General features: G+C 42.5%; 1 protein-coding gene across 2 annotated transcripts; it reads left to right on the top strand.

Moving 5' to 3' along the window:
• Positions 1-12610: 12610 nt before the first annotated feature.
• Positions 12611-17236, top strand: LOC123130060 (probable protein phosphatase 2C 21). 2 transcript variants are annotated; one of them, XM_044550016.1, is made up of 12 exons: positions 12611-12694; positions 12771-12852; positions 13897-14021; positions 14121-14190; positions 14565-14670; positions 14868-14973; positions 15641-15757; positions 15871-16006; positions 16093-16157; positions 16244-16296; positions 16535-16589; positions 16671-17236. In XM_044550016.1, exons 3-12 carry the CDS (start codon positions 13929-13931, stop codon positions 16830-16832), a joined length of 963 nt encoding a protein of 320 aa, XP_044405951.1. In that variant the 5' UTR covers positions 12611-12694; positions 12771-12852; positions 13897-13928; the 3' UTR covers positions 16833-17236. The 2 variants fall into 2 exon arrangements, with proteins under 2 accessions (XP_044405951.1, XP_044405950.1); XM_044550015.1 differs by having other exon boundaries at positions 13913-14021.
• Positions 17237-17793: the final 557 nt, after the last annotated feature.

Consider the following 17793-nt stretch of genomic DNA (forward strand, 5'->3'; position numbering starts at 1 on the left):
ATTTTTGAAATTTCAAATATTTTTATTTATGTTTTTTCTTAAAATTGGTAAAAAAATACAAATTGGTGTTAATATTTTTCGAATTTAATTTTTTTCGTCGAATTCTAAAAACCACACCATATTTTTGAAGTTGCGAACATTTTCTAAATTCATGATTTTTTTTAAAAATTCGTAAATATTTTCTGAATTCACGAAAAACATTTTGAAATGGCATACATATTTTTGGAACCCATCAACAATTATTTTTTGCATAGTCGAACATTTCTTGAAATTCAGGAACAACTTTTGAAATTTAGAAACAGTTTTGTTTGTGACGGACATATTTTGAATTCATGAATATTGTTTTGAAACAGGGAACAATTTCTAAAAATTTAGAAACATTTTTTGTAGACATGAAATTTTATTTTTGAATCATGAACATTTTTCCAATCAATGACCATTTTAGAAAATACTCATGAAAATTTCATAAATTCATGAGTTTTTTTAAAAGGCATCGACATGTATATAATAAATAATGCTTCCCCATATTTAATAATAATGTTTTTTCCTTTTATTTCTTTTTGGCCGACTGACATATGGCCCTATACAGACATGTCCTAAGCTGACACGTGTCACCTACAGAAATATAAGACACGTATGCAGCGTGTAGAGTCAGAACTGACGTTTCAACCTCTGGACTTTATTGATCACATATTTTCATGTGCCGGGAACGTATTGTGTTAGAGTTGTGTCGAATATTGTGTACAAGGTAGGTTACAGTTGGACTAGGAGTTGTATTGTGTTTAGATAGGATATGGAGTCGTGTTCTAGTAGGACACTTGTATCTTAGACCTCTCATATATAGCGGGGCTAGACACACGATGTAACCTATGCCAACATAATAGCACTGGAACGCAGGGGAAGCCGGCGGCATGTGCCGGTGTCCAGGGCGACCGGGTGCGGTATTGTAGCGGTGTCATGGGGAGGAGCGTCCATAGTCAGGCCCCGGGGATGTAGCCATATCGGTGAACCTCGTTAACAAATCTCGGTGTCGTGCTCTTGTGATTGCTTGGTCCTCGGATGATCGATGGTGGCCTCAGATTTATTCTAACAAATGGTATCATGAGCTAGGTTGTTCGGAGGTTACGGATCATTGATCGACAGAGGAAGGATCAAGTCTGAGATGCAGCCGGCCGCCGGCGTGGTTCTCGGCGTGATTGGAAAAGGCAAATCAGGGGACATGCGACGGGACTTGCAGCAGCACGGACGGCGGCGGTGCGACGCACGGGGCAGGCAGACAGCAGGTCGGTCGGATAGATCGATGGGCGCTGGCTGCGGAAGCCCAAGGTGCGTGCACATAGCGCGCTGGATCAGGTCGCGTACGACAAGAGCAATCCGGACCGGAGATTTGTGTCAAAAAAAAGGAGGACGTCGTTCGTTGCGGTCAAGGGCGTTGCTCGGTGTTGTCTTATCACTGGGGCATTGACTTGATGGCTATCACATTGGATCCATCAAGTATGTTTGCTCAAGAAAAAGAGAAAAGGCTTGGAAAGTCACGTGTGGTGTAGCTGCTGTTGTACGCACACAAGGAGGCTTATGTGCTTTTTCCTTTGGAGTTCTTGGCTTTGTACGTAGATCGTGTATGAAGATGGTCAGCGACGGCGTTAGTTCGGCATGATGGTCGAAGGAAAATCAAGACAGATGATGTGCATACGAGGTTCGTGGAGTCTGGAGCATGTCATGCGGCCGGACAAGTTCGGCTGAGTCGGACTGGACTGTCTGACGGACCGACATGGATGTTGGTCAAAGCAGAAGACGGCGGTGATTTCGACGACGACGATATAGGAGCGTGATGCTGATGGTGGCCGACTTCTGGGGCGTGGAAACACGTGGTGCAGGCCTGAGGGCTTGTGCGGCTTCGACAAGACTATGGCGCGGGATTGATTCAAGGTGGTGTATACACGGAGCTTGAAGTCGATGAGGCGCAGGGCTGGACTGATCATCTACCATGGAGTCATGTTGAAGGTGGAGCTGGATTGAGGGGCTACGGTGTAAGGATCCAGGGAATCGAAGCCTATTCAGCAAGGGGGGAAAAGCGAGTGACATGCAGTTCGGACTGGAGCCCAGTGGTCTGATGGAAGCGTGAAACTCGTCATCGATCGGTGATGATCGGTGGTACTCTGCAGTGGGGGTTGAGTGGTGTGGGTTCACGACCCTTGAGACTCGACCGGGACAGCGGAGGCTCGACGCGGTAATAGCGGCGAGGCGTGCGGCTAGCACAGGGCATGGAGACGGGCCAGGGCTCTGGTGGTCATACATGTGGTGAGACAACTGTGAATTTGACTCGGGATGACTACAAGCAACGGTGAAATTCCTTCAAGTTTCAGACAGGCGGTCAAGAAAGGAGCGGTGATGTTGAGTTCAGGTAACTTTTATGTGTGACACCCAATATGTGAGTTCTTCACTTTCACGTAGGTCAGTGATCAGTGTGTAATGGCGTCGGACGGATACTCTGGAAGTTGGGAGCACAAACTAGAGTAACAAGGAACTTAATTTTGCTCGAGTGTTGACTGTTGTCAAGTAAAGAAGGGACTACAAGTTGCAGGTGGAGTCGCATGGAGTCTTTGGAGTAGCAGCGGTACTCATGGAATAAGCTCAAGTCCAATGTAAATGGAAGTTTGATGCATTGACGAACTCAAGGTGGTGTAGAATATTCGCCAAGGTGGAGTTTGTTAGAGTTATGTCGAATATTGTGTACAAGGTAGGTTACAGTTGGACTAGGAGTTGTATTGTGTTTAGATAGGATATGGAGTCATGTTCTAGTAGGACACTTGTATCTTAGACCTCTCATATATAGCGGGGCTAGACACACGATGTAACCTATGCCAACATAATAGCACCGGAACGCAGGGGAAGCCGGCGGCATGTGCCGGTGTCCAGGGCGACCGGGTGCGGTATTGTAGCGGTGTCATGGGGAGGAGCGCCCATAGTCAGGCCCCGGGGATGTAGCCATATCGGTGAACCTCGTTAACAAATCTCGGTGTCGTGCTCTTGTGATTGCTTGGTCCTCAGATGATCGACGGTGGCCTCGGATTTATTCTAACATATTGGAGCACTTTGCAACCTCCAGGATCAAGTTGGACGTCGCCAATAATTACGAGGACTATAGATACAATTATCGCATGTTTCACCCACGAAGTAGGAAAGGTGCAAAATTTTTATAACCACCCGGGTAAGGAAGGGAACAATAGGCTGGATCTTTAATCACCGAATTCCCTTCTCGCAAAAAAAAAATCACCGAATTCCCCATACATATAGTCCTTTTTAAACTGATTTACAAAATCATTAGAAAAGGAAAAGATAAGGTATCTTTTCATGGGCAGCGAGCAAACATCCTTGCTAAGGAACATGGGCACATCAAGTTCTATTCCTATGTACCTAGAGACTCATCCCACTATCCTATTTATATTAACAATAGTCTATCCAAATCAGCGCATCCTGCCACATTAGCAACTGCCGCCTTGCACGCATTGATCCGTTATGAAACACAAGAGCGTGCATTATGTTAGTACCACAATCTTTCACCCACGTGGGTTAGCTCAAAATCACTAATTGAGTAGTACTCATTGCAAATATCATCCCAGCTTCCCAGATTGTGATAAGTGACGTGCTGCATGTGTGTCAGTTATCGCAACATGTGAGTTTTTGCTTTTTTTTCGTAGATCCATTTATTGAAAATGTTTTATCTCTTGAACCGTGTGTTCAAATCTAGAACCATTTTTATTGTTCAATTCCTCGCACCAAGATCTTTAAAACTAGATTCCATGTTGATATATTTTGACAAAGTTTTTTTCACGAAAAAAGAAGATGAAAAAACTAAACCGGGAGCACGGTTTTTTTTCGTTCCAAAAGAGGCACGGCCGTGCCTCTCGCGGAAGGAAAAAAAGAAAAAGAAAAGCAAATGCGTATTTTTTTGTTTCCGAGGAAGCACGGCCGTGCCTCTCGCGAAAGCACAACTATGCCACTCGTGGAAGCAAAACCGTGCCTCTCGCGAAAGAAAAAAAAACAGAAAACATGTTTTTTTCGTTTCCGAGAGGCACGGTCGTGCCTCTTGCTAAAGCACAACCGTGCTTCTCATAGAAGAAAAAGAAAAGAAAACACGTTTTTTCGTTTCCGAGAGACACGAACGTAGGGATGAAAATGAAGTGGAAACTTTCCGCTTTTCCGGAAGAAAATTGAAAACAGAGAGGAAATATGAAAACGGAAATGGAAATTTGCAAAACAGAAGTAGAAATGGAATTTTTTTTATTGAAACGGAAACAAAACGGAACAGTGTTTTCCGGTGGAACAAACATGAAAACGAAACTTTCCATTTCCGTGAATATGGAATTTTTGTGTTTACTATAGACTTATGGCTCCTCTATAGCCCAACCACCAAACAACACACAATGACACAACGAGCATAATGATCATTTGAACCCCAGCTTGTACTACTACACTCGTATTCAACTAGACCCTATATGCAATTGTCCAATACTACTACAATACTGTGCTAAGTTGCTAACATAATCATATTATTTTTTAGCCATGTTACCAATTTGAATTTGTTTGTTTTTGCGTGCATTTCTCTACGATTTAAGGGGGTTTTAAAGTTCCGGGAAACGTCTACCTCTGTTTCCGTGTCCGCTTTGTGTTCCCTCCATCTTTGTTTCCGATAGTACCTGTTTTCGTTTTCATTTCCGGGATTTCTGTATTTGTTTCCACTTCTGCAAACAAATATAATAGCACTCAGTTCCGTCCGTTTTCGCTCCGTTTTCATCCGTACACGGTCATGACTCTCGCGAAAGTATAACCGTGTCTCTCGCGGAAGTAAAACCATGCCTCTTGCGAAAGGAAAAAAACAGAAAATGTGATTTTTTTTTTCATTTCCAAGAGGCACAGTCGTGACCCTCGCGAAAGCAAAACTGTGCCTCTCGCGGAAGAAAAAAAAACACGTTTTTTCATGGAAATTTTTTTCCAAATTCTTTTATCCAAAAACTAAGGAAGACCGGTGAAAAACCAAAACGTAAAAGAAACCGGGGAAAAAACATTTTAAAAGCCGAAAACGCGTGCGAAAAATAAAAAAAAAAATCGGAGGAAGACGCCCAGAGCGCGACACGTGATGGATGGCTGAGAGCGCGCCAAGTGATGCTGATCGTTGTTAGGCTCCCAAGGAGCACTCGTCACCTAGTTTTTTTTTGAGGGGTAAGGCCACTTTATTCAAAATCCACATAAAGTGGGATACATGTTTGGTCATGCGGCTGGCCAAGCCATACATGACGCCCCTGAGCTAAAGACAAAGCAAATTTAGCTAACTTATGAGCTTCGAAATTACATCGACGACTTTCAAAAGTAAAGGTGCAAGATAGTGGTGATGATCTAGAGATAATTTCCTTGATGATGGCACCGTAAGGTCCTTTGTTTCCTTTGGCAATGTCCCTGATCACCTGCTTGCAATCAGACGACAGCACAAACCTTCGAATATTAAGATCTTCTGCCAATGCGATGCCCTCCCGACATGCCATCGCCTCCAGTGTGGCTGGATCCCAAACTCCTGGAATGACAAGTGCCGAACTACCCAAGAACAAGCCCTGGGTATCCCTGCACACGGCTACGGCTGCTCCTCCTCTGCGAGTGCGTACTCCGGCGTCAACATGGATTTTGGCGTATGTTGCTGGAGGTGCCCGCGGCCGGTGTATCGAAGTACCTGTCCTTGCCAACGGAGCCCGTGTAGGAACAGGAGTACAGATAGCTTCCAGGTCTGCAATAAACCGGGTGATGAACATTTGTATTGCATGTGGAGTTTGGAAAATCGCCTCATGAATGGCCTTTCGTCATGCTGTCCATATTGCCCATAGGGTCACCGCCAGTAGGACAAATTTATCATGCGGTAATGTATCAAGCAGGCTAAAAAGCCAGCTCTTGGCACTCGTTTCTGTGGAGGACGCGAGGGTGCAACTCATCTCTTCATCGACCAATGCCCAAGTGCATCTTGAAACCGTGCACTGTAGGAGGGAATGCCGCCATGAGTCTTGAGCCCCACAGAAGCCGCATGTACTTGTTGTCGACATTTTACGGTGTGCTCTCACATCCTCAGTGGGTAAGGATTGCTTAGATAACCTCCACAAGAACATACGCACTTTGGACGGGACCGCCGTCTTCCACAATGTTTTCCATGATCCTTCGTCGGTGCGAATGGTTGATGATCCCGCCGATCCTTCAAGCCACGCTTCTCTTCTCTGTCTTGTCGCAACAAGCATGTTATAGGCCGAACGTATCGAGAACTGTCCGCTTCGGTCATGTGCCCAGCTCATGGTACAAAGTGGGATACCTGAAATTACCGTCGCATCAAATGTCATGAAAGTGGCATTCAGTAGCGGTATGTTCCATGTGGCATTTGTTGCGTTGATGAGTTCTGAAACCATGACCCGGGGGTTGGCTGATATGCATCCGTATGGCCTCATCATCTCCTCGCGAGGTAGCCAGTTATCCTCCCAGATTTTCGTGTTGTTACCATTGCCAATACGCCTGATCAGCCCTTGTTTCAAAGTGTCCCGACCTTCAATGATGGACCTCCAAATCTGGCTTGGGTGATTACCTAACGTCGCCAACAAGATTGATGTGTCTGGGAAATAAACACTTTTCAATATTCTTGCACTTAGCGAACCTGGATCCTGTAGCAAGCGCCATGCTTGTCTAGCCAACATTGCCAAATTAAAAAACTCGAAATCTTTGAATCCCAGTCCTCCCATACTCTTGGGTTGTGTCATTGACTTCCACGACACCCAATGTGGCTTACGTTGCCCATTTGTACTCCCCACCAAAATTTTCTTATAAGCATATGTAGGTGTTCACAAAGACCCCTGGGTAGCTTAAAGCAAGACATGGAAAACACCGGAACGGCCTGCGCTACCGATTTGACAAGAACTTCCTTCCCTGCTGTTGACATAGTCCTCTCTATCCAGCCCTGGATTTTGCTCCACAACCTGTCTTTCAAGTATCTGAATGCACCATTTTTTGAGCTTCCAACGTCAGATGGCATACCCAAATATTTCTCAAGTTTCGTTCGGGACGTTGAGGATGCCTTTTATCTCGACCCTAATATTGTCAGAAACCCCTTTGCTGAAAAATATGGAAGATTTTGCATAATTAATGCGCTGACCTGTCGCCTGGCTATAAACCTCTAACAGTTGGTTCACCTCGGTAGCACCCACACCGTTTGCCTTGAAGAACAGCAGGCTGTCATCAGCGAATAGGAGATGGTTCACTTGTGGTGCCGTAGGCGCCACCTGTACTCCACTCAAGTTGGATGACTCACTTTTTGATTTTAGGAGGCACGAAAGGCCCTCTGCTGCTAACAAGAACAAGTATGGAGATAGCGGGTCCCCTTGTCGTATACCACGTGAAGGAGAGAACCACTGAAGCTTTTTCCCATTAAACATGACTGAAAATTGTACCGAAGTAATCAGGCCCATCACAATATCCACCCATCTGCTATTGAACCCCAATTTAAGCATTATGGCCTGGAGGTACGTCCACTCAACCCTGTCGTATGCCTTAGTCATGTCCAGCTTCAAGGCATAGGATTGATGCTTTTTTGCCCTGTTCCTCTTCATGAAATGTAAACATTCATAAGCAGTAATTATGTTATCAGTAATTAATCTGCCTGGGACAAAAGCTGACTGCTCCTCGGAAATTATATCTGGCAGTATTTGTTTCAGTCTGTTGGAGATGACTTTGGAGGCAATCTTATAGAGTACATTGCACAAACTAATTGGACGGAACTGTGAAAGCCGTGTGGGATTCTTTACCTTTGGAATTAGAACTAGAATGGTATCATTTATGCAAGCTGCTGATTCCGTTCCATCTACAATTTTAAGAACCACGTTCGTCACATCATCCCCACAAACATCCCAATGTCGCTGGAAAAAATGGGCTGGGAAGCCGTCCGGACCCGGGGCCTTGATGGGAAACATCTGAAACAATGCTTGCTTGACCTCTTGCTGAGTATACGTTGAGTTGAGGATATCATTCATAGCCGGAGTTACTTTCGTTGGCACCGTATCCAGAACTTGGTCCATGTCATTGGTCCCTTCAGAGGTGTACAAGTTTTTATAAAATTCTGTCGCCATAGCCTCCATCTCATTATTATCCTCTGTGATCTGCCCATCCTCCCGCTGAAGAGATTTAATTTGGTTTTTACGGCGACAGCGGCTTGCTCTCAGATGAAAAAAATAAGTATTTTTGTCTCCATGAACTAACCAGTTCAGGCGCGCCCTCTGACGCCAGAGCATTTCCTCTCGATGAAAGAGTTCGACTAATCTATCTGCAATTTTCGTCTCCTCCCGCGTTGGCCCTGATCTGCCTGGGACAGAGCGCAGGTGCTCCAGCGCCGTTTTCAACTGGCGGATCTCCGCTTTAACTGAACCAAACTGGGTTCCGTCCCAGTGTGTCAAGTCCCCCGCCAGGTCGCCCAGTTTGGCGCTCAAACCAGCGACAGTATTTGTTTCCTGCATGCTCCACCTGTTACTCACTGTTGTAAAAATAGAATCTTCCCTCTCCCACATTGTTTCATATTTAAAAGGCCTGGGCCCCGCTTTGCATGCATGCACCTCACGTAGTGTGAGTAGTATAGGGATATGATCTGAACCTGCTGCGTTTTTGTGACTAAGAGCTGCAAATGGCATCGTCACCTAGTTACTCCTGAGTTAGCTTGCACCTGGGTTGCACGAAGCCTCTTATTAGTACGTGGGCTGTAGCGGTCTTCTTCTTCAAGCGTTGCAGCGCCTTTCAATGAACGATTCTACCAGAGAAAAAGATAAGAAAATAGCCCATCTAACCATCGCACTAACCCGGTCACGGTTCATCTTTCTCCACTACGACTCTTATCGCCGCAACTATCTCTTCGTGTCCGCCTACCATTCCCGAATAGCACTCTGTTGCCCTTCCACTTGATTTATTCATTCTCATCACGACATTCAATTCAATTTTGGTTACATTCACTCACCACCACAAAGGAGCAACGTTTAACTTACGTTCCTCAATCCCTTTTATTCATGAAGTTCCTCGACCCAAGCAACACCTCTTTAGACCATTCTGCAGTTTTTGTTTTTCTTTGTTTTTAGGTTTTTCTTTTCGTTTTATAGGTTATTTCATTTCTTTATCGGCTTTCACTAGTTTTTTCATTTCTTCACTTTTCTTTGCCTTTTTTGTTTCTTTCTTGGTTTTTATTGATTTCTTGCTTTTCTTTAATATTTTCTTCGCTCTTTCTTGGTTTTTATCGATTTTCTTTGTCATTCTTTCTTTTTCTCAGTTTTGATTGTTTCCCATTCTCGTGCACAAGTTCCTTTTTCCTTTCTTTTTCTTTGTTTCCTTTTCGGTTTTTGTTGGTTTTGTTTTTTGGTCTTTTTTTTTGGTACTCCCTCCATTCCACAATGTAGTGCTTCCTCTATCCCCGTGCTTTAACTTTGACCGTAAATTTAACTATCAAGACCGATTGCGGTGGGGGCAAAAGTTATATCAGTGAATTCGCATTCGGAAGAAGTTTTTAATTATGTAACTTTTTCTCCCACCGCAATCGGTCTCGTTCGTTAAATTTATGGTCAAAGTTCGACCTCGGGAAGCGCAGGCGTACTATATTTTGGAATGGAGGGAGTATAAAATAGGAGCATTTTTATACTCATTAAATATTTTATTCAAATACATGAAACTTTTTTTGTGTACACCTTGAACACTGTTTCAAATTCATCATTAACATTTTTTAAACATATTTTGGTGATGTCAACTTTATTATATGCATTCAACATTTTCGTGTACACCAGGAACTTTTTATACATGTTAATTATTTTTCAGATACATGCTTAGCATTTTTTAAATACTACTTTTTATGTACACAATGTACATTTTGTATATATCAGGAACTTTTTAAGACATATTTAACCTTTTAAATATTTGATTAGTTTTTTTATACACGGTCACAATTTTACAAAATTTATGGTTTTATTTCCAATTTTTTAAATATACGTTCTACACATTGTTTAACACATTTAAATTTTGTAAATACATGAACATTTTATCATATATATGTTTTGATGACTGCTTTTTTCACACACCTTATACATTTTCCATATACATTTGAAAGATTTTTTATACACGTTTAACATTTTTAAAGTGCATTATTAATATATTTTAAACACATGTTTTTGAACATTTATTGTTCGAATATGTGTTAAATATGTTTTTCTGATATGTCTTGATTTCCCCCCAGATGTTTTCAACATTTTTCTTAATGTTGCACCAACACTTTTGTAACACCGCACAAACATTTTTTCAATCCTAAGTATTTTTCCAAATATATAGATAAATAAATAACTATATATATATCAAAAAAAGAAAGAAAAAATGAGATAGAGGAACGAACTATGGAAGCAAACAAATGAAATATGAAATGAACTATCAGTCTTACCTGGCTGCCCCATTCTCACGTTGCTTCAAGCTAGGGGACGCTTTATCTCGCTTCAAGCGAGACAAAGTCGCACTCGTAACCTAGCGCGTTGTCCGCCATTTTCCTTTTTCTTTTTGAGGCAAGGCTATGATCCTGAGGCTTGGGCCAGTTTTTTTCGTGCAGGATTCTGCAGAATCACGATTCTGCATAATTTATCCCAGAATCATGACTCTGCAAAATTTCTCCCAGAATCTACTTCCCATAGAATCTGTCGTCGAGTTCTATTCTGAGATTGCAATTTGAGAGTGTGGAATGAGTGTGTGTGCTTAAATGTCTGTACTACCCTTAGACAGAAACTATTTGATGAATGGTTAACACTGTTGTTTTGAATAGTATCTTATTGAATATGAGCACGAAAGTGATTTACAAATATCATAAAGCGCTAAATATTACAATTAGAATGGTTTTAAAGTTTTGTTTGTAACAAAAGTGGATGAACTAAATAGAACATGAATAATCTCAATATACGAGTTCATGTTCTATTTAGTTCATGTTCTATTTTATAAAAATCGAGTTCTTTTCCCTCAAGATTTTTCAGACCGAGATTTTTCATAATCTGCTCAAAAGAACCGGGCCTTACAGTATGCTCATCGATGAAAAAGATAGTCTCTGGTTTGGGTTGTGCCAGGTCACTGCGATGCTCGGGCTGGGCCTCTTTCCGCCAAAACTGGCCCAGTAGATTGCTTTGGGACCCGAGCCGAGCCCAACCATGTTCCGTTTCATTTATAGCAAAGGCGGAGGATTTGTACCCTGGTATGCCTTCGAGAATTTGCCACTTCGTCTTGAGAACACTAAGTGCTCTTTCAATGACATTTCACAAAGAAGAATGACGATGGTTTGATGTCTCATGTCTCCCCACCGATGGGTGCTGTTAGATATCCGACCCCTCTTTGGATATCCAAAGTACACAATGTAATATTTATCTATAGTGGGACAACAAAAGACATTAGAAATTTATAACATGCCATCATGTATACAACAATATGGACATACAAGATATTACCTGTGGGGGTTGTGGAAAATGATCATAACGAACTATATCGTCGCAAAAAGTATGCTTCTAATCTCGAGCCAAATGCTCCTACCATGAACAGTAAAACCGTAAAAAATAGAATTTTTTCAAAACATTCTGATTTTTCTTGGCAAACTTTAAGAAATGTTTGAAGTGCATTCAAATTATGATCACGAAATCACATTGGAGCAAGTCGTGGCGAAAAACAAAACAAAATCGTAGCTAAAAAATGCGTTTGGAAGTAACATTTTTAGAGTACCGGTTTTGTTTTTTTACCACGCCTTGCACCGATGTGACTTTGTGATGAATTTTTACATGCACTCCAAAAATTCTTTAAAGTCTGCCACACAAAAAAATAGAATTTTTTTAATTTTTTTAATTTTTTTAATTTACTATTCATGCAGGAGCATTTGAGCTCGAGCTTAAAAACTCCACATCCTATCATCGCTCCATACATGTGTGTCATGAACAGATCTGAGCCATCCAAGAACAACAAACGTGAACCTCATATCAAAATCACAACATTTTCACTTGTGTAACCTTTCCTATTCCTGTGTTGGAGCTCCAACTCATTGGTCACAACCACTTGAATGTGTGCTCCATCTATGGCTCCAATAGCATGTTGGAAAAGAAGGCCAAAACTTTTCTTGTAAGTATTGGGTGAGGTCCAAAGAAAGTTGGATCAATTGGTGTAATGTAATCATCGGCCATGCGGTTTACACACTTCAAAATCTCATGAAACTTTTTGTTAATGATAGAACGACTACGTGCAAACCGATCTGTGACATTGTCAGTGGTCAGACATGTACCCCCCCCCCCCCCCTCACAAAATCGAGTTAGTTTCGCTCAAGATTTTCGATAATCTGCTCAAAAGAACTGGGCCTTATAGTTTTTTTTTGAGACAACTGGGCCTTATAGTATGCTCATCGATGAAAACGACAGTCTCTGGTTTGGGCTGTGCCAGGTCACTGCGATGCTCGGGCCGGGCCTCTTTCCGCCAAGACTGGCCCAGTAGACTGCTCGGGGACCCGAGCCGAGCCCAACCACGTCCCGTTTCGTCTACAGCAGAGGCCGAGGACGCGGTGCTCTCACTTGGCTTCGCGGGAGGGGAGGGAGACGTCGTCGTCGTCGGCGGCGTCGGTTGCGTCTCCACTCCGCAGGTTAGCCGCCGGCCTACTCCTCCCCCCTCCTAGGGTTTGGTGCTTCATCAACCAGAGCTGTCGTTGTTCCTCGCAGGAGCCGCAGCCGCAGGCACCGCCGCCTCCCTCCTCCTCTCCGGCGAGCTCACAGTATCGCTTCCGCACGGCCGCAGGTCCAGGTGAGAAGCACGCCCCCCTCCTTCCCCCTCCCCTCCCGCAGCAGCAGAGGGCACGCATTTCCGGCTGGGTACCGTACGCTCCAGGGTGAATGTTCGGATTTGGGATCGGAATTTTTTCCGGGAAAGTTGTGAGCTGAATCAGCGAGCCGGCTGTTCTTAGTTATTAGTGTGATTTTATAAATGCCTGTACTCGAGGAAGGGGAGGGTTCAGCAAGGGGATTTGGATGGGGAGGGTTCGGCAAGGAGCCTGATTGCTGCTTAGTGCTCTGGATGGTGGTCTTCTTACTAAGTGGCATGTAATGTCACTTGACATGTTTCTATTGCGTTGCTTAGCCCATGACATTGCTGTAGCATGAGTTGTGCTGTGTGATGTTCCTTCTACGATGACAGATTCTGTCTGTCCATGCATTTGTAACTGAATCACCTGCTGATGTCAAGATTCGTTTGCTATAATATATAGTTACTCACGTTCCTACTTGCTGGTATGGTTCATGAATGCTTCCTAATGGTGCCAATCCTTCTAATTTTCCTAGTCTGTGCGAAAAATTGGTTGCTGACCCATTATATGTAGATATATCTCACCTTGCTGGTGTCAATATTCAGTTGCTTCCACAAAGTTAATTGTTCAAGTACTAGTTGGTTCCTTCTCTAAACCATTTGTAATCATGTCACCTGCTGATGTTGAGATTCATATGTTATAATGTATAGATTACTTGAGTTCTTAGTTATTGGTGTGATTCATGAATGCTTGTTTATGGCGCCATGGCTGTATTTGTTTCTTAGTTCATACCAAGCAGATATGGCAAATGATTGGTTGAGCTCTGGTGATTTTCTTAGTGAGTAGTATGCAATTTCACTTGACCTGCTTCTAGTGTGTTGCTTAGCCCAATCTGTGTGCAACCCGTAAGGGCTTCTCCTCGCCTCGCCCCTTCACCAAGCAGAGTTCGCATTTCATCCATAGTGTATTTCATGAACAATTGTTTTTAGATGGATGCACTGGAGAGAAGTATGAGGTTATACTTATGATCGCTGAGTAGATTTTAGTATATAATTGTTTCAGCAAAAGCGAACCCACCATGGGTCAAGGTCCATCTCTGAGCCATGAGAATAGCTCGATCGAATATGCTGCGGGATCTAGGAAAGGATCAAACTCAAAAGTTGAAAACGTTGTGAGTATTGCACCATTTCGCACCAGTCTAGTAAAATGCTGTGAGCGATGAAGTAATGTGGTGAAATCCTAACTTTAGTTTTCTCCCTTACTTTTTCAGCATTGCACTATCCTTGATTTAGATGGCTCCAGCTCCACATCATTCTTCGGTGTTTATGATGGCCATGGAGGTTTGATTATGATTTCTGACCTTGTTACAACAATTCTGAATCTTCAATCTGTAGCATAATCATTGTTTCCAGATTTGAATTGTGCATTGAGTAATGTCTTGGAGTTTCATTTTTTTTAGCAAGTGTTGTGATTTGTGACGAATAATCCGAACATCCTTTTGATCTCTTTTTCTCTGATAGAGGGGAAGGGTCGTGGATGTATAAAAGATTCTCACTATGTTGTGTGTACCATTTCTTTCAAGTGATACATATTGAAGGAAATTCAGCTAGTCATGTTCATTACATTCTTTTGGATATAAGCTTCTAGCGCATTATATTGGTTTTGCATTCTTGTTATGAAAATGCCAGATTGAGCTATGCATTTTGTGTTTCAGGAGCTGATGTAGCATTGTATTGCGCTAACAACTTCCATAGAGTGCTGGTAAACGATGGAGATTATAAGGATAATTTGGATGTGGCACTGAAGCGTGCGTTTACCAGGTTATTTAAAAATCATGTAGTCAACATTCAGGCTGCATAACTGTTCTCCTTTGTTGGAGGCAGTGAAATACATAACATTGCTACTTCTTAATTTGTAACATTGTTCCTTCTTTATTTGTAACATTCATGGATATTATAAGGATAATCTGGATGAGGCACTGAAATCTGTAACATTGTTCCTTCTTAATTTGTTGTAGAATGGACGAGCAACTGGACCAAAATGATGACTGGAGGACATTGGCGAACCCTCCTGGTGTCGGTGTCAAATTGCTATGTTTTCCCAGCACTGCCCCTCGTGTCCAGGTTTGGTTTCTTCCATGATTATCAAGTAATTCTGCAAGATTGAGTTTTGAAGAAGTTGATTAGGATTCTATCTTTTGGATAATATGCATGCTGTTATTCATATAAATGGACTGGAAGGGATCAATTGCTGTAATAGGATTATGAAGGCTCTACTTTACCTATTTAAGATGTGAATCTGAGTTGGAAGTGGTATGTATATGGAGGCTTTACTCCTTTACCTAACTTCTAAGTTGGAAGTTAGAATAGTTAGTTGTGCCCAGTTACCGAGTTAAAGACAAATTCTCTAAGTTCTCGGTTTTTTTTTTGAGCCCTTAAGGACTGTATAAAAACTCCTACAGTTGTATATTAATAACAAAGGGGTAAAATACAATTACATTGTTACAATGTGTACAGAGCATGACTATTTGCCTATCCCATAGATTCAAAGGCACTAGTATGAGAGTCTAGGAGTAGGGAATTGGGGCAGGAAAGATCCACAAAGTAGGAGTAGAACTAGTGAATGTCGTGGACTAGGGAGAGAATGAAATTCCAAAGTTCCATCCTAAACTCTTCTTGGTTATTACACCTCGGTTGTTTTATCATACTGCCAAAATTTAGGTATGACATGAGAAATAACTATTTCATGAGTTCGAATTACTCATCTGTTTGGTTTGCTCTTATATTGAAGGGAACTCCATACATGGAAGGGAGCACAGCATGCGTGGTTCTCATTAGAGGAAACCAGATCATTCTTGGGAATGTTGGCGACTCTTGTTGTGTACTCTCAAGGGATGATAGTCAGCAGGTATAGTGACAGTTTCATTATCAAATTTCTAATACTTAATTGTCCAACTCTTTCTCATGAGAAATGTTTTCAATGAGTATCTAAGAACTCTTCGTATTTCAATTAATCTAAAGGCAACTGAGTTATCGACCAAGCACACGCCAGAAAATCAGGATGAAAGGAACAGAATTAAAACTGCTGGAGGGCAACTACTCAACGTAGGTGGCGCTGATCTTGTTAATGGGATACTTCCTTTGACAAGAGCTATTGGTATAGACTTACCTGATTTTCTTTTTGGTCGGTTGCATAATTGCATTAGTTTCACCGCACTGACATTTTGCATACTTGCATTTCAGGTACCTTCCGTTTCAAGCCACCTTCTGCAGGACATATTGTGACATGTATTCCAGACATGCACATTGTAAGTTTGTTGTTTAAAGGTGTTCGTGGAGTATAAAAACTTGTTTCCATGGGTGTGTTATAATGGGAATTAAATTTTTTTGCTAGGCGGACATCACTCATGATACCGAGTATCTTCTTATAGCAAATCGCGCATTCTGGTTAGTCCCCTGCTAAAATAAGTGGTTACTTGAAATGTGTGCTTTATTCATCTTGCAGAGCTTAATTAATAATCTTATCACTTCATAAAACATTCACACCAATAAGATCATCTGAAGTTGTGGAATAACATATCTTGTGCCGTAGTATTCTACTCAGCTGGGGGAATGCTTTCAGACATCATTTATATTGCTCTTAATGCTAAAACATTGGACTTTTTTGTTCCCCTCCCCCTTTCAGGGATACCACTCCTATATCAAGTGAGATGGCTGTCAAGTATTTGAGGCAGTATTCTGTAAGCCCTTTTTTACTCATTCATTTTTGCTGTTGCTAATTGATGTGGCGTATGCCTAACAAATATGTTGTGTCAACACAGGGGAGCTATAGTGTTGCTAGCATGTGCGATAAGCTTCTGAATCTTTGCCGCAACCCGATGGACAACTTGACGCTGATACTGGTTTACTTCAAGCCGAGTGCCAGGCTCCCACGTCCGGCCCCGCCTGCTCCCACCAACTTGCCCGTGCCCGTGGTTGGCTAGCGAGCTGCACGTAGGGAGCTCTGAGTGGAGTCTTGATCGAGAGGATAGAGGGAGCTCATGGGCCTGGAAGTTCTGCAGTGCTATATGTTTCATGTCTTGATGTGATGCCATACGAGAATGATGATAACATGGCGTAGGTACGAGTTGTTCAGCTTACACTAGTACTGATTGGTGCATGCTTACTGAGATCTGTTTAAGAGATTTTGCTTTGGAGTTGGGTTCTTCACGCGCTTAGTTTTCCGTGTTTGACCTGATACTGTAGTTTCTAAGAATTCCTCTGTGTTGCAGAGTACTATGCATTTCTGAATCTGAATCGCACTGAATTCTTGTTTCTGTAGATCGACTAGTGCTTCTGTAGTTGCTCACCGCCTTCAGAATTCTTGTTTGCTATTCTATATATTAACCCCAGCCTAGTGTTGATACAAGTAACAAAACTAGAATCCATCAGCAATGCCAAATGAAGATCATTTACTTACTCGTAGAGCTCTAGAGCACGTCATCTTTTTAACGAGTATATTGCTTAAAACCATCACAATTTGTGGCTAGTGTAACAGGTTGCCACCTACAAATAACCACCAACTCTGCGGGAGTTAAATGGAACCACACGATTGACTGAAAACCACCACTTTACTTTCGTGACATTTTGCACTGAACCGAAAATTTGATAGTGGCAAAAAACATTGAGCCATTTTCTGAGCACGTTTTTTTTCCGGGAAAACGCAAGAAGGGCTTGCATTTCATTGCTTTGGAAAGGAAGGGAGTCTCGGTTACAATCCTCCTAGGAGGGAATTACAGTGTCTGGGGGCACATCAGTGCACGCCCCAGGTTTGCGGCAAGATGGCACGAAGCCCTAGGGCGCCGGCTTTGGCCCAAAGGGCGGCCTCATCTTTGATCTTCGTGAGCAAGTCGGACGTGGAGGGTTGGCCTCTGTTGAAGACGCAATCGTTGCGGTGCTTCCATA

Source organism: Triticum aestivum, chromosome 6A, assembly GCF_018294505.1.
Source record: "Triticum aestivum cultivar Chinese Spring chromosome 6A, IWGSC CS RefSeq v2.1, whole genome shotgun sequence".
NCBI lineage: Eukaryota > Viridiplantae > Streptophyta > Magnoliopsida > Poales > Poaceae > Triticum > Triticum aestivum.

Bases quoted from the DNA above. Each gene is read 5' to 3' on its own strand.
- LOC123130060 (XM_044550016.1), top strand. From the start codon at position 13,929: ATGGGTCAAGGTCCATCTCTGAGCCATGAGAATAGCTCGATCGAATAT. The intron at 14,191-14,564 runs GTTTGATTATGA...TTTGTGTTTCAG, and splicing joins TGTTTATGATGGCCATGGAG to GAGCTGATGTAGCATTGTAT. The intron at 16,007-16,092 runs GTATAGACTTAC...CTTGCATTTCAG, and splicing joins TCCTTTGACAAGAGCTATTG to GTACCTTCCGTTTCAAGCCA.